Here is a 20986-nt window from a genome sequence, read left to right as displayed (position 1 = left end):
TACACTTGGACCGGGCCTAATTAATATTTGAGGCATACTTCAAAAAGAAGTCAATGGGTCTACATAGCTTGTAAATTAGAAAATACATAACAACTAAAGATCTGGTATACACAGTAATAGCATATAATTAGAAAATACATAACCACATATTACCTTTTCATTTATTATAATTAATATTAGAGATAAACTCATTAATATTACATTACATTTTAATTGGTTTGTCTTATGCATGATGTTGAGGCACAATAGCTAAAATGGCATCAATAAGAACATCCACAACCAGACTCCTCTGAGTTAATGTGGGTTCAACAGGCGGTGGTGCTTTTAGTGCATCCATACAACGAAGGGTGGAATTTCCAGTACCTCCAGCGACAACATATACTCCATGATAATCATGAAAGAACAAGTTCGTACTCACTTGAACAATTACTTAGGCGCCTTTTTAGTTCAGGATTGGTGATATTCGGAAGCACAGAACAGATATAGTTGTAATTGTCGGTCGCATTGACCAAACGTAAATTGATACAGACACTTAGGAAGCCATGAAGATCTGTTGTCACAGTACGAGGATCGGAACTCAAAATGTTGACACATAAATTGGGATTGTCGGCCTTAGAGCAAAGCTGGTTAAGCAGGATCTTACTAATCTTCACAAGACCCTTGCAAAGGATGGGCCGAAGAAGAGAAACAACAGAGAAAAAGAAACGAGTATGTACAAACTATGAAGGAGATAAGAGACCATTCTTTGCTTTGTTATTGTCATGGAACTACACAAACATATATAAGAGACTCTTCTACACTTGTTATGATGGAAATGTTTCGTGAGATTATTTCAAGATTATGAAGCACTATGTAGATTTGAGGGGATTCTCTTCATGCTAAGCTTAGCTTCACCATCTATTATTTGACTTAAATCAATGATTTCCTATAGATTACATAGAAAAAAATGTACTTTCACCATAGCAAGTACTATAAAACAATCTTACTGCTTTTTTTGTTTTTGTTTTGTGTCTCTGTGGGTGGGTGGGTGGGTGAGGGCTAAGTAAGAAAGGTGTATATTAATATTGTTAATCATAATGAAAAACATAATTAATGTCGATTTGGCTCAAGAATACTCATACTCTTCTCATTCAACAAAATATATTAAAATGGAACTTACTAAAATAAAATAGCTTGATCACCCGAACGGTCGCTTTTCATGATTTTTAAATGGGCCAAGCGACTATGTGAATTATTTGGGGTCAACTAAACGAATCATGTTCCTCCTTTCACTTATGGCCTAGAAATTATTTACAAAATGAAGTTTTTGTTCTCCAGTATGCTAGAAGTGAGCCAAATATATATAGGCCAATGGGCCCAAGAATGCCACACTACTACAAAATGGACGACTTGAGTTGGAAAACTAATCAAAGTCCTTGAAGTCCAAGATTTTCACTGTAAAATCTTTGGTATACTAAAACTTTACCTAAAACTAAGAGAGTTCGCATTTAAAAACTCTATGGATTTATCTGGAGCAATGTGGGATTAAGACTGTTAAAGCCCATGGGCCTAACTCATCCTTGAAAACTGGCTTGCAAGGAGAGGGTTTCCCCCGCTTTATACATTGCACATCTCAATAGTACCCAGACGATGTGGGACTATTCTAAATCTCCCCCTCAGTGCCATGGCTAGAGACACTTGGCTCTCCACCTCCACGCATGGCTGGAGATACTAACCCAACCCATCCTTGAAGTACACCCGCTCTGATACCATGTTAAAGCCCATGGTCCTAACTCATCCTTGAAAACCGGCTTGCAAGGAGAGGGTTGCCCCCCGCTTTATACATTGCACATCCCAATAGTAATCAAGCAATGTGGGACTATTATAACTAAGACAATACGAGCAAGATGATAAGTAAAATAACAGCCTTCAAGGAGTATATTTTAGAACATCATTTTTCCTTTATTACAACTATTATATGGTTTGTTTAGAACTTTTATAATGACCATACTACAAATAATAAAATCCAATGGGACTTAACCTTGTGGGGTTGGCCTAGTGGCAAGTTGGGCCTTGATAAGCTCCTCAGGAAGAGTAGGTCAAGTGTATGAAACCCCACGAAGCAATGAATTCCTTGGGGCCACCCTCCAGCATCTGGTTGACCCTTGATTCAACCAATTGCACGTAGGAATTTCCGAGGGCAGGGTGCTTGTGACCGTGGGATTAGTCTCACCTGAAGGGTAGGAATACCCATGATAGTAAAAAAATAAAAATAAATAAAAAAGATCCAATTGGACTTTTTCCAAATAAAGGCCATTCAAGATGTCAAAATTGGGTAAAAATAATACCACTATCCTTCTTTGTAATTTTTTTTTTTTTTTTTGAGTTGTGCTGGAGTGAGCTCAAGCTGGAACCTCATATCGCACTTCTTGACTTGAAAATGGATAGGAACCATAGATGCTTTTTCACTTGTATCTCAATAAAAAGTATTTATGTTTCCCATACTTTGCTCTAAGACTGGGGATCCCAATTTATGTGTCAACATTCTAAGTTCTGATCCACGTACAGAAAGCGCATATCTTCAAGGCCTCCTAAGTGTCTTTATCAATTTAGGTTTGGTCAATACCACAGACACATCCAACTATATCAGTTCCATGCTTCCCAATACCACTGACCCTGACTTAAAGGAGCGTCTCACTCTTTGTTCCGATAATTTCGTGAGCATTATTGGAGAATTTACTCAACTGCAGTTAGCTTCAAAGAACATAATTATGACAATGTAAGGCTTACTGCAGGGGGGTACTGGAAATATTGTTGTTAAATGTATGGATACACTAAAATCACCGCCACCGGTCGAATCTCCCTTGACACAGAGGAGTCATATTGTGGATGTTCTTATTGATCTCATTGTGGTGCTTGCAGGGGCACTACTTGCTCAGTAGATTATGAACCTTTTTCTTTGCTTTGGCATGGCTCCTCATGTGCGAGATGCAAATAACATCTAACCATGCCATTTTGGTAGGGGTACACCCTTGTGTCTATGTATCAAATGTTTTATCTTTATATAAATCCTTTCCTTGCTTAGAAAAAAAAAATTAGTAGGACTTATTTGTATTGCAATCAAAACAGGATCCATGGCAGTGTTGTATTGCAATTAGATTGAATTCCTCCCGACCCATTTGGAACTATCGACTTCAAGTCTAATAGAAATTCTAACCAAACGTAAATGACTAATGCAATTACTTACAATTCTTATATTCTCATACTCGACAAATACATGTTCGGTATAAAAGCAGTGATGTCTGGATTCCAATCAATGTTGTGTATTCAATTGTGTCACATCTCTTCTTCAACCCAATCTCTGCAAGGGTGTCTGTGCAGGTTACCAAAGACGTAGTTAAACTTCTCTGCTCTAAAACAATTGATCAAAATTTATGTCTCGACATTCTAAGTTCTGATACTCGTACCGACTTTGCAGATCTTCAAAGCCTCCTAGGTGCCTCTATCAATTTATCCCTTACCAATGTATCAAACACTTCTAACTATATAACTTCATCGCTTCCCATCGTCGATGATCCTTACCTGAAGCAACTGTTCCTTGGTTGCTCCAATATTTATAAAGGAGTTCTCTTTACTCTTCAAATTGTTCAGATAGCTTCACAGATAAAGATTACAAAGAAGTCAAGACTAATGCAAGATCCTCAGAAACTACTCTTGATAATTGTAGACAGTTTATTGGGACAGGCACTGCCCAAATATTTACCGTTATCAAAGAAGTATTACGCTGCTGCGCTTATTGATCTCATCTTGGTGATTGTGGATGAAGATTGATGATCATATATAACTTAATTATTTTTTGTTTTTAAAAAATTTCTTACTAGCAGCCTACTTTTCTTGAGTAAGGCCTGAATAAAAAGAACTAAGTATATACCATTTTTATGATTTATATTATTTTTGGTGATTAATCTTTCTAATAGTGATAATAGAGCATATATTTGATGGAATCATTATTGGTATATTTCATAATAAAAACAAGTTGAGGTAGAGACTAAAGTTTATAAGAATCGGCTTCTAATCCTTCCATCATAACAAGTGTAAAAGAATCTCCTATATATGTTTGTGTACTTCCATGACAACAACAAAGCAAAGAATGGCCTCTTATCTCTTTCATAGTTCGTACATATTCATTTCTTTCTCTCTGTTGTTTCTCTTCTTCAACCCATCCTTTGCAATGGTGTCTATGAAGATAACTAAGGTCTTCCTTAACCAACTCTGCTCTAAGACCGACGCTCCCAATCTATGTGTCAACATTCTAAGTTTCGATACTTGTGCCGACAATGCAGATCTTCAAGGCCTCCTAAATGTCTCTATCATTTTAGGTTTGGACGATGCTACGAGCACAAATTACGATATCCATTCTGTGCTTCCAAATATCACCGATCCTGAACTAAAATGACGCCTCAGTATTTGTTCAAGTGATTATGAACAAGTTATGTCAGGTCTCAACGCAGTTGCAAAACACTTCACTCAACATGATTATCGTGGATTATATGTTATCGCTGAAGGTTCTAGAAAAGCCATCCTCGATTGTATGGATTCACTAAAAGCACCACCATCCATTGAATCCTCATAAAGTCAGAAGAGTTTGGCTGTGGATGTTCTTATTGGTCTCACATTGGCTATTGCACATCAACTCAATGTGTAAAAGAAGACTCAAAATAAAATGTAATTTAGTATCAATTTAATACATAAACTAGTGCGTGGAATGTGCATTTGCACATGAATTGCAAAATTAATGTTATATGCAAGGGCATTTTCATAATTAAAAAGGTAATTAACATCAATTTGAGTCAAGAACCCTCACCCTTGTCCAATTAAACCAAATAAAATTAAAAAAAGGTTTGATCATCCATACAATCTTTTCAATGATTGTTGAATGGCCCATGGACTAAGTGAATTATTTAGGGTCAACTAAGGCTAGCATGACTAACTTAATAAGATTTGAAATCTTACTAAGGGTCGTTGGGCTCAAATGGATTATCAAATTGGAAACCCAACACCACAGTCTTCTAGATTTCATGGAAAAACTCAGATTCAAAAGAAAAAAATTCAAAGAAAAATCCATTTTGAACTTGATCAAAGGTACTGAAAATGGATGGCTACCAAACTCCCAAATTTAAAACTAAAATTCACTGGTGAAAATTAACTTTTTTCTTTTCATTTCTTTGAATCTTTTTCTTGGATGCCACAAATTGGTGCAGTTAGGATCCACTCTAACGTATGTTAAGTAACAAATTAACCGCATCAATTTGAACTTAATAGCGTGGATCCCCATACCAAGGTAACAAACTTCATAGAGTAAGGTTCCTTTAGAACTGTTGGAACTCCAAGGGAGTTTTTGTAATAAAAATGCAACAGTTAGGTTTGTTGGGTAAATCTCTCTATAAAGTATAGCCAGCACCTATTACATTTTATTCACATCTGAGCCGATTCAATACAAGTTGATGCCTAAGGCGAAAATGTGAAATGAGGATGTTTTTATGTTTTTATATATTATATAAATGATATTAATTAATTTTTTCGTTAATAATAAAAGAATTATTTTAAATCTACTCTTCTCTGTGTTTAAGATGCAAATATGCTAAATATTTGTCTGTTGAATTTCAAAGTAGGGATCTTAAGATTTTTTTTTTTTTTTCTTTTTTAAATTTCAATGTCGGGTATTTACGTCTTTTTCTATTAATACATTAAGAAGATTGTGATGAAAGAGGCATGTGGTGGTGAGTTTCAAAACATAAGGATGTCTACAATACAGTTGCACTGCACTGACATTGAACTTGACATCATTTCACACGGTGGTGTGCAAATAACTATGGATGCTTCTCACTCGTTTCTCAATGAAAAGCATGTACACGCATACATATCGGCAATGTGTGAAACAATGTCAATTTCAATGTTAGTTCAGCATTTTCCATTTTTAATGTAGACCAAAACTTGGGGCAAAATTTTGTCTCACAAATGTTCTCACCTTTACCTGTAAACTAGAGTAAGTCTAGCATGACAAGCTTAGTAAGATTTGAAATCTTCCTAAAGGTTGTTGAGCTCACCTTGTGGCATCCAAATACATGATATGATGTTATAGGGACGTAGAGGACAAAATTCTATCAACTTAAAAAAAGTTAAAAAGATTATTTTTCGCCGTTAAATTTAAATTTGGGAGTTCTTTAGTAGGAATGTCAATGGGCGGGTTTGGGGCAGACATGGTTGTGCCCTAATCCTGCCCTAAAGAGGCGGGTTCTACCTAGACTAGCCCTAGACTAGTATCGGGCCTAAGTCAAATAAGTCCTATGGGCTCGGGCCAAATAAAATGACTCAAATTCATTATTTTTAATGAAAAAATGTATTTTTCAAAATTTTCTTTTGTGCATGTTTAAAGACTATCCAATCAAACTTAAAATTAATGTCTTATTAACTTATAAAGGTAGATGAGAGCTAAATTGTAATTAGACAATATGAAAATCCATTATAACTAATAGCCAACACCTATTACAATTATTTGCATCTTGCACATAAATGGAAATTTTTTGTGTGGATTAGGTACAGTTTTTTTCTACGTAATATCAAAGAAATCTCTAGGAAATCTGTGATTTAAGTCAAATATTAACACACCAAGATATGAAATTCTATTATAATTTATAGACAACAACTATTACATTTTATTCGCATATCTCTCAAAATTGGATATTATTTTGTGGATTAATACAGTTTTTTATCTTGGAAATCTGTAATTTATATCAAATAATAAATGGTGGAGATCAACTTGGTATGTATAGAATGAGAATCCCTTCTGCAAAAATCTTCATAATCTCGAAACAATCTCACCAAATATTTCCATCATAACAATTGTAAAAGAGTCTCTTATATATGAGTTTGTGTAGTTCCATGGCAACAACAAAGCAAAGAATGGCCTCTTATGTCCTTCATAGTTCTTACATACTCATTTCCTTTTCTCTGTTGTTTGTTTTCTTTGACCCGTCCTTTGCAAAGGTGCCTGTGAAGATTACGAAGGTCTTGCTTAAGCAGCTTTGCTCTACAACCGACGATCCCAATTTATGTGTCAACATTTTGAGTTCCGATCCTCGTACGGATACAGCAGATCTTCAAGGCCTCCTAAGTGTCTCTATCAATTTAGGATTGGCCACTGCTACAGAAAATAATAATTATATCTCTTCCGTGCTTCCGAACACCACAAACCCTGAACAAAAGAGGCGCCTCGGAATTTGTTCCAATGATTACAATATTATTGTAGTACTTCTCAACACTGCTGCAGACCGCTTCACTAAGCATGATTACGATGCAGTAGAATCTAGCGCTGGAGGTGCTGGCAATGCCGTCATTCGTTGTTTGAATTTGTTAAAAGCGCCACCTCCTATTGAACCCACATTAACTCAGAAGAGTCGGGTTGTGGATGTTCTTACTGATCTCATGATTACTATTTCATCTCAACTTGCTTCTTGAGACCCAAATAAAATGTAATTTTAATTGGTGTCTATATAATAAAATAAAGAAAAAATAATATGTGGTATGCTTTTATGATCCAGATCAGTACTGTGAACTCTGTCTCTCACTAACCTCGGAGTCCTTGAAAATTTTCAATTTGGTCGGACCCCAATTCAATTTGTTAGAACTATTTTCATTGGTATTATTAAGTTGGCTTATCGATGCAGCATCAAAAATTTGGTCCTCAAGAGAATAAAATTTGAACCTATAACAAAGTTTACTATCAAAGGACCAAATTTTCGCTACTGTGTTGTCGGTTCTTCTAATGCAACCATCAAAGGTCAATACAAACCTATTCTTCTGCATGTTATAATTCTGATATCAAGGAACGGTAAGATCGAGAACAGCCACCAATATCGCATACATGGATTTTGTTGAAGGTCGATACGCTTTAACGTACTACCATCCTCTTAGGATTTCATGTAGAGCACAAGCCTTACTTCTCTCTAAAATTTAAGATACACAATTTCTTGCAGTGCCTCTAGAAAATTTACTAGTCTTATTTTGTTGAGCTGCATCATCAAATGTTTGTTTTGATTCGGTTGAAAATCTCTATGAAAAAGTACAACTAGTTTGTGTAAAATTATTGGAATTCATCTCATTATTGTTAGAATTAAGAATGGTACGATATCCAAATTAGTTGGACAAGTTGATTGTATTGGTGTGATACCAGAGAAAAAGAAATTGTATAATATATATATAAATAAATAAATAAAAAGGTAAATTGAGGAGCAAATTCGTGGGTTGTTCTCTTGTGAGCAACTCACATAATTACTTACAATAGGGTATTGATGTTACAGCCAAGATAAGATGCATGAGACTAATGTATTACAATTGCTCTGTGGGACTTTTCACTTCTATCTAAAAGAAATTTCTAACCACTATCGAATGAGTAAAACTCCTAAAATCTCACTGTCAGACATATACATAAGAAAAGTATTAGATACATCCTTGACATAAAATTAACTTAATGAGGTTCGGAGTCCTTGAAGCTTTGTTGCATCCCCAAAGCCACTGCATGTTTGCCAGCTCTAATCACCATTGGAGTAATCCCTTCTTTTTTGGAAAACTTTCATATTATGTCAATAATTATACTAAAAATCTGTAAATTTATATAATTTGTTTATATATTAATAATTAAAATAAATAAATAAATCATCACCCTAAGCATGATCAAGGTTGCTTGAATTTCCTCAGCTGGCAATGCAGGACATATGTCACCGAGACTACAAAAAAAAAAAAAAAAAACAGCAACAATGATCCATTAGAGACGACCAACACCAATGTTTATAAGTCTAGAAATAAAAGTAAAAAAATCTCTCACCAAGCCTGCAAAGTAAGATATTCCAGTCGCTGACAACCAGTCATCCTTATTGATAAAAGTTCCAACCGTGTACATCTTGGCTTCAGATTTACTTAATATTCTAAATCCGTCTAATGGAATACGGTTTATTGTTTTTGCACCAGGCCCAGAGTTGTTAAATTCCCCGTAAGTAATTGTATTTGCTGCTATAGTTCCATTATAAGGAACCCACCCAGCCGGATTTATTAACCCACCCATGAAGGACTGCATTATAACAATGGTACAATGAACTCCTAAGGGTGAACCCAAGTACGTAGTACCTAAAGATTGAAGGGAATCCGGGGCAGTATCTATTATGCAGTAATGGAATATAAATCCGGTACCCTTCTTAAATTTTGTTCCTCCTTGTGCGGTGATCACATTGCTGGTCGTGGGGAGGGGATTTCTCACATACACGTTGCAATTCTGGAACACTACCGTTGCTTCTCCAAATATGAAATCGAGTGTCCCATATATTGTGCAATCCTTGAAGAATTGTTTCCCCCAAGCCAGACTCAAAGTGTACTGGTACCCGCGAAAGATACACCAATGAAGCACAGACTGGTCAGATAAACTAAGAAATGCCACGGCATTTTTTCTGTATGCTCCAGCGGAGTTTTCTATAGTCAAATTTATAGCCATGAATCCATCTGCAAAGACCTCTGTAGAATAAACAAAAGAGACTTCTTATTAGAAAGATCAATATAGATTGAAAAATTATGTAAAAAACTCATACTCTAGGTGAAACAGAAAAATATGCTTGACTTGGACATAAATAAACAAGGAAGATAATGGATATACAACTTAATTCCAAGGATTATTGATCACTCATTGTATACAAACTTCTGTCCCACAATTTGATAGAAGATATTGCAATATGAACTAGTACTCAAATAATCTAATATATGACGCCTAGAGATTAATCTCTCCTGACACAATAGTATATTCTTAAAGAAATAGAAAACTCAAATAAATATAAATCATTTTTATAAATTGAATAAAAAATAATAATTCGGAATGTACATGTACATGAGTAGCCTCATACCTTACATCCATCACTTAGTTCAAATATTAAGATTTTACAACATTTATAAAAATAATTGGTTATTAATTTTCACTCAACTTCCTCTTTTTAAGTTCCATGTTAGATCATTAAAATTTTGGTTTGTGTGACTAATTATGCTCCATATCTGTAAATATTTAGTGAAAATTATTTTATTTTTTTAAAAGGCTCTGCTTCCAGAATCTCACTTTCTAAATGATTTATTTTTTTGGCAAAGAGAGAATTTAGAACACACACACACACTACGCTTCTATGGACAAGTCACCCAGGTGCCAGATTCTGAAATAGATAACCCCTATAATGATTTTCAGAAAGCATGTCCAATGTTTCAGAAATTATTAGACAAGACCACAGTAATGTTAAGAAAAGTTTTTAATCATCTTAATCTGAATAATATGTACTAATAACCATTATGTTGAAATATACCAGCAAAATAAACAAGGTGAAATACATAAAGACAGGAACTTACTGACTGTTGCATTATCTACATCAGATGTGATCACAGTCTTGTTCATTCCTTCTCCCATAAAAACAATATTGTTTTTAGTTTGAGCAATCACCACGTTTTCTCCGTAGATGCCTGACTTAATGAAGATGCAATATTTCTTATTGCTGTTGTTTGGTGCGGCAGCTACAGCACTAGACACTGACATGAAGTTGCCACTGCCATCAAGTGCTACAATTGAATCCGGCTTGCACTCGAACTGGTTCTTGCCGTGGTTCTTGGGTCGCATGAAATTGTACACATACAAATAACCAAACAACAGAATGAGGATGAACATTAACAACCTCGGCATTCTGTCCATTGTGCACACACATAGTTCCTCAAATCTAGAAGTAGGATTTTGTTGGTCTGCCTCAATATTCAGGGCATTTGGTGGTGCTTGAACCGGGTTTGATGCTTCTGGTTGTGCTTGAACTGGGTTTGATGCTTCTGGTTGTGCTGTTGATGAAGAAAGTATGTCAGCCATTGTTATTTACTTGAGCTACGTATCAGTATAATTACTTTAATCTTGGCATATCACTAGCCATTTGCCATAAGGGTAATTTATAGTAATGTGCAAATATTCTTTATGAGCTGAAAGCCAATGGGATTGAGTGGTGGGGAAGATGATGAATCTCTATATAAGCAAACCTGGCATACTGACTAGCAAATGGGACAGTTTTTCAAAGCAACCATCACAAGTGCAATTCCCTCGTTGTAAAATTTATTTTGAGATTGATATTTTACACAAATAAAGTCGATGCACTTTCATTTGAAACAGAGTTATAAATGCTGAACAAACAATATAGTCTTCAAACCCTCATTACCACAATGACAATGACCTTTAGGTGTATCGGACCACCAAATACTTATTTGGTTACTAAGGGTGCAACTTGGTTCGGTTTCAAACAAAATCCGAACCGAACCGACCAAGGTTGGTTCTATTAAATTGAAACCAGAACCGAACCGAATTAGTGTAAACTGAACCGAACCGAACTTATTTCGATTTGATTTGGTTTGATTCGGTTCGGTTTCATGGATTGTCAAAAAAATTTCATTAATAATTAAGAAAAAAAAAACATTTTAAAACAAATCTTCTACAGACCATCCTACCTGCTATGCTACAGTTACGGATACACAGTATCTGCCAATCATCATGGACTTTCAATTAATCGATTTTTAATGATTTTAAAAACTAAAACAAACAAACAAACCCTAAATTAATCGATCGAAGGAATCACCAGCCCAAAACCGTCTTCCATGATTCCTCCATGGCTGCCGGACGAGAAAACATTTCCAATCAGATCCACCTTCGTCACCAACGATACTTCCTCTCGGACCGACCGATACTTCCACGATTCCTCCACGGCCGCCCAACCTTTTGTTTTGTTCGTTTTGGGAGAGAGAGAGAGGGATGATCGCCGATCAGATTTGAGCCCGCAGTCGCAGGTAAGCTGCAACACGTCGCAAAGTCGCACGAAATTTCGTGAGAGAGAGAGAGAGGGAGGGAGGACCGCCGAACGCCGGCCGCCACACTTGAGCCCGCAGCCGCAGGTTGGCTGCAAGAGAAGAGATGAGATGAGATGAGAGAGAGAGACAGTAGAGGGAAATAACGAAAGTGATGTTTAGGGTTTGTTTTTAAAAATCTTATATGGTTGGGTTTTCGGTTTGGTTCGGTTATATATAAAATCTGAACCGAATCCATCGGTTCTCCATTTTTTCAACCCGAAATCGAACCGCTATCAGTTTAAATCGAACCAAACCAATTCAAATCTCACGGTTTGATTCGATTCTCGGTTTGAATCGAATTAACTTGCACCTCTAATCATGATGTCTTTTTTTCCCTACTCGTCTTGGATTTTTCTCACTTCAAATAACATTGACAACAAGGAGATGAAGATAGTTTCCTACTATGTTTGGATTGAGAGAAGTGGAGAGAAGAGGTGAGAAGAGAAACTCAATTTCTCTCCACTGAGTTGGTCGCGTTGACTCGGTTGAACGAGTCATTCAGTGGTTGAGTTGACTCAACACATTGACCAAGTCAATTTAGTGGACCGAGTTGACTCAAAGACTGAGTTGACTCAATCCATTGAGTCAACTTGGTTAACTATGTTGACTCGATCAAAATGACTCAACTCAGTGTTTGGGTTGACTCAGATATCTAGTTGACTCTTTTAACGAGTCAACTCAGTTATCGAGTTGACTCAATCCGCTGTGTCCACTCAACTCATTGAACTTTGAACCATGATTTAGTCAACCCGATTTGGAAATATGAACTTGGTCCCCCGTCCGCAAACCCGGTTCGCGAAACATGTTTTAGTCAACCCGATACAAGGCCTAAATGTAGAGGATAACATTTAAAGATAACCTTTTTTTTTCTTCTTTTACCTCAGAAATCTTCCTTAAAATCCTTGGGCTGGTTTTTGACCTGGTTTTGAAGGTTCAGCTATAATGATCTTATTCGGGCCTAGGCCATTGGTTCCATCTAATTGAGTCAGTTAGGGGAGTCAAATAATAGGGGAGTCAAATAATACATACTAAATTATCAAATATTTAAAAATTTTAAAATTTTAAAATTAAAATACAAATTTGCATATTATTTTCAAGCTCTGGATAAAGTGGAATGAAGGAATATGAGTTGTTTATCTTCCAGATAAGGCTGTGTTGTTGTTGTTGTACTACATTTTTCTAATATGACGTGAGACATTGTCAAGTTGACTCAAACAAGTTTTGAGTGAACTTGGCAAGTTGGGTTCAAATAATTTTTCAGGTTAAATCAATTTGCAATTTAATCAAGTCGAATTGAGTTGATCGAGTTTTAAAAACATATATTATATATTAATTGATTTCTATTTGATGGGGAAGACATTGAGTGAATTTCCATCTGTTAGATTTCTATGCTTCATAAAATGCACGATAATGAAGAAAATGTGTATGAAACTTTGGAACGTGCACTTAGGTGCTGTTTGTTAAACTGAAAAAAAATAAGTGTTGAATAGCATTAAGCGTTGAATTTAAGTGTTGAAAAAGTTGTTTGTTTAGATGCAGAATCATGTTTGCTACACATTGCTGGAATTGGTAAATTATCTTTTTTTACCTTTATAATCATATTATACATTTTTTGCATGTTTCAAATGCCTATTTCTTATTAAATACAATAAAATATATTATTTTTTATAAAATTAAAATACAATTCATTTTTAAATAATAAGTAATGCTCAAATTTTTAACTTATAAATAATAATTTTTATTTTTAAAAGTTCACAAATTTCAAATTGAAAATAATAATGTCATACAAGTCACCAAAATTTGAAATCAACATTGAAATAACTTAATTTGGGATGTATAATTTTCGATGGAAATGAAGGATGTGTAATTATAAAAGCACCCCACGAATTAATAAGGGCAACCCACACTATATCCAATTTTTTTTTCTTATATGGGTTAAAGTTTTTGGAATGAACCAATTTTTGGTGAGGATGATCTATATAGTCTAAAAATCATACTCACTAAAAATCAGCCCATTCCGAAACTTCTAACCATATCAAAACTAGTTTTCAAAAAAAAAAAAAAAAAATTTTGATTTACGATTCTTGAACTTGTTTTGATGGGGATAGAAATTTCGGGATGGGCTGATTTTTGATGAGGATGATCTCCTCATTGTAGAGATCATCCTCACCAAAAATCAACTCATTCCAAGACTTTTAACCCATATAAGACAAAACAATTAGGCCATGGTGTGGGTTTATTAATTTCTGGGATACTTATATACTTATCTATAGGATATAAGACATAATATCCTTTTAAGTATAAGGGCATACTTATCCATGCCCAAAAAAACGAAGGGTATACTTGTCTATGCCAAAAAAAGCAAAGTGCTTACCGCTTCAACACTTTTTTTCAGCATCAAAATAGTGCTGAATTTTTCACTTATTTTCAGCAATAAGTGCTGAAAATATAGAGTAAACAAACGTGCTATTTTGACAAAAGTACTGAATTTTTTTTTCAACAATAAACACTGAAAAATAGAGCAAACAAACACCACCTTGATCAGTCTAATGGTTCCACCCTTCACATACCAAGCTTCCTTCCATCCAACGTAATTTTTTTTTACTTCCACACACGTGCCCCACGCGTGCCACACATGTGCACACTGAAGAAGGTTTAAGACTATCATCAACAATCTTTAATGAATTGTACAGATGAAGGAGTTGTTAGCAGAATCAGCAATGGTTGAAGATGAGATAGCTCGACTTCAAGGCGAAATAAGTCATTTGATGAAATTTTTTTATAGTGATTTGAGAAGAGAGGATGAAGGTATAGGTAATATAGGTGAAAGGGTAGATTCAAGTGAGTGAGTTGTATCTCTCTCTCTCTCTCTCCCTCCCTCAATGTATCTCAAATTCGTCTCTCAATTCAGTCTGATTCATTTTAGCCTGAAATTGATCCCTATTCAACAACAACAACAACAACAAATTCAATAAATAAATTAACAAAAGGGATCGAAGAGTACTTAGATGTTGTTCATCTTCTTCTTTAGCTAGGTTCCCATCTGGACACATAGGGGTACAATAGAATATGGTACATGGATGAGGGGAAGAGTCCGAGGAAGAAGTAGTATTACTGAACCATGACCAAGAAGGAGCCTCCTCCTGTGTTTCCTTCTCCCCCCATTAGAGGACCCAGTTGTATTCTACCTCTGAAATTGTATCTTGTAATCCATCTTTCCATCATCTGCCATCTCATCTTGATGTAGATTAATATCACTGCTTCCGGGTTCCTCCAATTTATCATAAGCATCCATCCACAGACAGTTGTGGGTGGGTGGGTGGGTAATGGTGCTCCTTCATCATGTCTTAATGCACATACTTTTTCATCAATGGAATGTTACTTGACACCGTTGATCAATTGGTTGATGCTCTGTGTCACAACCACGAGATTGTAGTTCTAATGCTTGCTTGCTCACAAAAATAAAATAATAATTCATGTATTTTTATTTATTTATTTATTTATTTATTTATTTATACCGTGTTTGATTCAAATCATGACTTGTAGACCTTGATCAGATCTTTATATCAATATGCCAGTGCCAGCTCTACATAAATTGGATAACATGCTTCTTGTGAGATTCATCAACTGTATCTCTTTGTCTAATTGTTTCCAATTGTAGGGAGGCCATCTAGTAATGGAACTGACTTGTACATCTGCAGGAAATACTAAATAGCTTTAACATCATGGAGTTCTGGTATGTGGAGACCTCTTCAACGCCAAGAGGAGAAATGGTGGCTACCTGTACCTCATGTCCCTCCTCGTGATCTCCATGAGAATTTGAAGAAGCAATTGCAGCACAAACGTGAATGTGCAAACCAAATCCTTAAAGCTGCGACCCTAGTTATAGGGTTTTTTTTTTAAACAGTCTTTAGCTACGGTCATGCCCGTCGCTATAACTAGTTTTGAAAGAAAAAAAAATTGAATTTTCGCATGCCCCCTTATGTCTTGTTCAATATTTTGGAGATATAGCTGTATTTTTAAATTTATGACAAGCTCCCTCAGGGTTTAAAAGACATTTTGAATAAGGGATCGATTAGTTGCATATCACTTATAGCAATTGCACTCTAACCTTTAGAGAGAGAGAGAGAGAGCAATTTACACCCCATAAATGAATTTTACACTGATACCGAAGATAAGAATACATCATTAACACGAGTTTCTTGTAAATTTCACACCAAACCTATCATTAAAAGGAGCACGTGCAGATTATTACCATACTTGTAGATCATGAAGTTTTAAGAAATAAATCTAGAATTTATTTAACTTTGATCCCGTGGTTCCTAGCTCGAGTATTTTCACAAAGAAGTAAATCAGTGCAACCTTTTCGCTTTTGGAATGCAATCATAATAGTTGAGTGCATATGGATTTTTTTTAAAGTTATGAAGTGCAACAAATACAAAATGATGTGGATCCTTCAAATAATTTGACTATAATTTCTTTCACAACGTAATAAATTGCTCCCATCTCTACACTGTCGGATGCCTTGTAAATCTTGAGCTCATATATGTTCTATTTTTGATAGATTCTACTGCCACACAAACTTTTACTAAGAGCACCTCAATATGTGTGCTAATTGTTTGTTATATCATATGGATTGAGGTGCTCTTAGTAAAAGTTGGAGCGGCAATAAAATCTTTTTTATTGTTTTCTTGTGTTACTTTCATGATTACATTTGTTAGATGGGAGTAACAACGAACCCCAATAAAAGTCCACTTAGACTTGATTGTATTTTTGGCTCACCATATTAAGCAAGTCTTTTTATTTTACCAAAATACCCTCAGATTGACATACCCGCCTTTGAGAAGAAATTGGCCTTCAACGGTTCCACGACGCCACGACCTAATCTACATGGCCTCTGTTTGCCTTTTGAAGGGAGTTTTCGGGTATTTCACACGAAATTTTCAACTGTCCCTTGTTCTGGTTGTTGAAACTTGCACCCAAAAATTATCCCACCAAAAAAATACCAAATCCATTAAACTCTGCTAATTAGGACATTTTTCTAGGGATTCTTGTCTTTCAATCGAGATGGCAAATTCGATCGACGAGGGTTTGGAGTACTAGCTTCGATAGGAAGTGGGCGTTTGTGCCATGATCATCATTGTTCCTTCAATTGTAGCTGTGATTCTGATTTGTAGAGTAAAGAGAGCTCCTTTGAATTCCATTGATCTGTGGATTTCATGTTGGAGAGGACTCAATTCGATTTGGCTTCTTATTTATAGAGCTTTTGTGTTCGTTTTCATGTCTTGCTTGTTGTCTCTGATTTTCTCATTTGATGGTGGTTCAATCTTCTAGGAGGCTCTTCTCCTGAAATTAGAGATTTTTGCATTTTTTTTTTTTTTTTCTGTTTCTTGCTAAGGAATGTGTTGGGATTTCTAGAAATTTTTATTTGGTTGGTTGTTTATGTTTAATTATGATATTTATATGATTGTGGAATGAGTTGGATTTGTAATGCAAACTGGTTTTCGATTGTGAATATTGGGAATCTCATTATTTTTTAATATCGATATTGTTGTGTAAATGTCTTGTATTGGGTTGGGTTTGGATAATTAAAAGAACCTAATGCCTTTTTCACTTAAATACAATATCCCAAGGTTTTTCATATTTTACAAAGTGGCTCAAAGACTTTTGATGCCCTTCATATTTTGACCATAGATTTTCTTCCGTAAATACAAAAAATTTCTCTGTCTTTTCATAGTTACCTCTTCTGATTCGATTGTTCTTCAGTAGAAAATAACAAACATCATTAATTCTTCTTAAAAATAATGTTTTAACAATATTTTTCAAAAATGTAAATGTGATGATGTTGTACGTCCATTTCGGTAATTCTCGGGTATTAATCGGAAGTCCTTTAACTTCACGTTTATTATGTATTAGAAAATCATGTTTCTAGGTACCGATTAGTACACTATAAAACAAAATTGGTTTTATAAATAATTTCTAGCCATTGTAGGAACCATTCAAAAATAATATAAACTAAGAAAAATGATAGAAATGGTTTGGACACATTCTGTGAAAGCTGATTGCAACTTCAGTTAGAAGCAATATACAAGAAGGTTATAAAATGTGAGAGGAAGCCCACAAGAATGTCAATTTAGATAATGAAAGAGGAACACTCTTAATAACGAAATACTGAGGCACCATTTTTGTTCAGGATCAGTGATATTCTGAAGCATGGAATAGATATAGTTGTAATTGTCTATAGCATTGACTAAACTTAAATTGATAGAGACACTGAGGACTTGAAGATCTGTTGTCTCCGTACGACAATCGAAACTCAAAATGTTGACACATAAATTGGGATCATCATTCTATGAACTGGTTAAGCTGGACCTTAGTAATCTTCATAGACACCCTTGCAAAGGATGGGTCGCAGTCACAGAAGAGAAACAATAGGGAAAAAGAAACAAGCATATACGAATTATGAAGAAGATAAGAGGCCATTCTTTGCTTTGTTATTGCTATGGAACTACACGAACATATATAAAAGTTTCGTTTACACTTGTTTTGATGGAAGTGTTTGGCAAGATAATTTCAAGATTACAAAGCGCTTTGAGATTTGAGAGGATTCTTTACCTGCAAAGTTTAACTTCACCCATTTATTGTTTGACTTAATACACAATTTCCCAAATATTACCTAGAAAAACACTATATCAATCCCTAAAACAATCTTACCAAACACTTTCACCATAGCAAGTACTATAGAAGAGTCTCTTATGTTATTTCCTTTACAGCTATATGATTTATTTAGAACTTAAATCATGACCATACTATAGATAATAAGATCCAATTGGACTTAACCCCTAATGGCAAAACGAGCCTTGATAAGCTCCTCATGTAGGGTAGGTAAAGTGTTTGAAACCTTACGAAGCAATGATTTCCTTTAGGCCACCCTCCAGCGTCCGGTTGACCATCAACTCAACCAGTTGCACGTAGAACTTTTCGAGGGGGCGGCGCGTGTGACTGTGGGATTAGTCTCACCCGAAGAGTAGCGATACCCATGATAATAAAAATAAAATAAAAAGAACAAGTGATCAGGGTCTAGAAAGTGATTTCTAGAGTACTTATTTCATAAACTTTACAGGAAAATTATACACTAAATCCCCTTATTAGACATAATACTTTGTTAGTCCATATTTATCATTTATTTTCATTAAATAATGTATATTGGAACTAATTATTGTTATTTTCGTGTCATAGGAAAAGATCGTAAATTTTCAAAAATAATTTAAAAAATTCGAAGAACTCACTACGATCAAGGATTCGGAAGAAGTCAATTCATCAAGACCCAAGTCCATTGGGCCCACGTTGACTACGACGCCCAGGCTAACTAGGATGGCAGGGTCATGTTGGTGAGTCAAGCCTCGAAATTTGTGCAAAAGATTGGCGGCTGAAGGTCATTCGTATTGAATTAGAGTTTTTGAATTATTGTAATTACGGAAGATTTCCAAACCCAAGAAACCCTAATCTGGTTTCTACAAATAGGAGACCAGACTACAGTTAGAGATATTTAGAATTTCAGGAGCTTTATTTTATTATTATTTTTTTAGTCTTTCTTTAAAAGAAAAAGTTATAATCAATGACACTTTGCCGATTTCAGAATTCAAGAGAAATAAAAAAGATTTTTTTTTCTTTCATCTCGATTCTCTCACTTTCATGTTCTCTTTAATTTATTTTTATTTTATTATTGTTGCGATGACTATCGGCTAAACTCTCCGTTAGATCGGTTGAAGAAGCCTGAGCAAGATTTTGTTAATTTATTTTTACTGTTCTCATGGTTATGCACTATTGCTTATTGTGAAATTTATTAATGACCAATTATCGATTGGAAAGTTGATTGTTCTAATTGTATTAATGGTTTATACTTTGATCTGTTTAAGATAAACTTTGCTTTGAAAAGAACCTTCAATATTTCTCTTATAATTTTGACTTAATCATTAATCACATTTTATTGGAATTCATTCGTAATGATCGATTGTATAAACTTGATATGTAAATGCAGAGATAGAGATTTAAGAGATGGACTTTGGGTAAGTCGAATTCGTTCCACAGGGACAATGAATATTCAAAAGTTCATTCGGATTAAAACCAAAACAGAGTTAAACAAAAACAGATTGGTATTAAAAACAAAACAAAGTTGTAGCAAAAACTAAAATGGAAATCAACTTGTAATTTGAAATCAAAACAGAAAATAAATATTGAAAATATAAGAAAAGAGGCTTAGAGAGATCAATTCAGTCTTTGCAAATCATCCATAATGCAAATTAATTTTAGAAATAACTCAATCCATGTAGCAAGTCATTGCTCATGGATCGGAAGGTGGAACAATTAAATCATTGAAAGTAACCAAAAGTTATTCATGAAAATCCTAATCTGATTCAGATTGCCTAAATTGTATTCCGATTCTTCACTGAGCATAGCCGTTCTTGAACTTATCTAAGTAATGGCTATCAAAGTTGAATCAGAAATATAAGCTAGATTACCTTAATCAGAAGAGAGTTTTCAAAATAATTAACATGTAAGCAAAGTAAAAAATTAAAACTACATTAGAGGAATGAATTTGCTCTAGCATTCTTGACCTCTCTAAGGAGAGTCTAGCCACTCATTGTAAGAATCATGGTTGCAACTAAAATAAAAGGAAGAAGATGATAGATGAAGAAAATGATGTAAAATAAAGCCGCACTTTCAATTCCTTCTTTGAATGATTCTCCAAAAGAGTTACAATAAGACTGATGGATGAAATTACTCTTGATGTTCTCACTACAATCAAGAGTTTTCTCAAAGAACAAAAAAAACTACAAAGAATTACAGAGAAATTGAGAAAATTAAAGATCAAGAGAGGCCCCTTCTTTGAAATCAACCCTCCAATTTATAACATTCGTAATCGAGCTATTGGGTCAACTTTTCGGATGATTCGCTTCGAAAGAACCATTCACTTACAACCACCGAAGTATCTGGAACATCCTGTACAAATCTCGAGGCAAAATTCCTTGAGATCACCGTGGAGCAC

General features: G+C 34.9%; 2 protein-coding genes across 3 annotated transcripts; one reads left to right on the top strand and one right to left on the bottom strand.

The window, feature by feature from the left end:
* Positions 1-6921: 6921 nt before the first annotated feature.
* Positions 6922-7497, top strand: LOC147383640 (pectinesterase inhibitor-like). The gene has a single exon (XM_086427317.1). The coding sequence runs from the start codon at positions 6922-6924 to the stop codon at positions 7495-7497; it is 576 nt and encodes a 191-aa protein (XP_086283443.1).
* A 766-nt stretch (positions 7498-8263) lies between these two features.
* LOC147383639 (pectinesterase-like) lies at positions 8264-12027 on the bottom strand. Of its 2 annotated transcripts, none has more exons than XM_086427140.1 (4): positions 11643-12027; positions 10414-10887; positions 8864-9543; positions 8264-8765 (listed from the first exon to the last, which is right to left on the bottom strand). In XM_086427140.1, exons 2-4 carry the CDS (start codon positions 10748-10750, stop codon positions 8757-8759), a joined length of 1026 nt encoding a protein of 341 aa, XP_086283266.1. In that variant the 5' UTR covers positions 10751-10887; positions 11643-12027; the 3' UTR covers positions 8264-8756. The 2 variants fall into 2 exon arrangements, with proteins under 2 accessions (XP_086283266.1, XP_086283265.1); XM_086427139.1 differs by having other exon boundaries at positions 11670-12027.
* Between the last annotated feature and the right edge of the window lie 8959 nt (positions 12028-20986).

The sequence above is a fragment of the Akebia trifoliata genome, chromosome 16 (genome assembly GCF_017979445.1).
Source record: "Akebia trifoliata isolate Shusen 1 chromosome 16, ASM1797944v1, whole genome shotgun sequence".
Classification (NCBI taxonomy): Eukaryota; Viridiplantae; Streptophyta; class Magnoliopsida; order Ranunculales; family Lardizabalaceae; genus Akebia; species Akebia trifoliata.
The sequence above is the reverse complement of the archived record's forward strand: the minus strand, read 5'-3'. Positions and strand labels throughout refer to the sequence as shown.

What these genes read in the sequence shown, in the direction of transcription:
- LOC147383640 (XM_086427317.1), top strand. Translation starts at nt 6,922, where the DNA reads ATGGCAACAACAAAGCAAAGAATGGCCTCTTATGTCCTTCATAGTTCT.
- LOC147383639 (XM_086427140.1), bottom strand. Translation starts at nt 10,750, where the DNA reads ATGGACAGAATGCCGAGGTTGTTAATGTTCATCCTCATTCTGTTGTTT. An exon ending in TGTAGATAATGCAACAGTCA is followed by an intron (nt 9,544 to 10,413) that starts GTAAGTTCCTGT and finishes TTTATTCTACAG; the next exon opens with AGGTCTTTGCAGATGGATTC.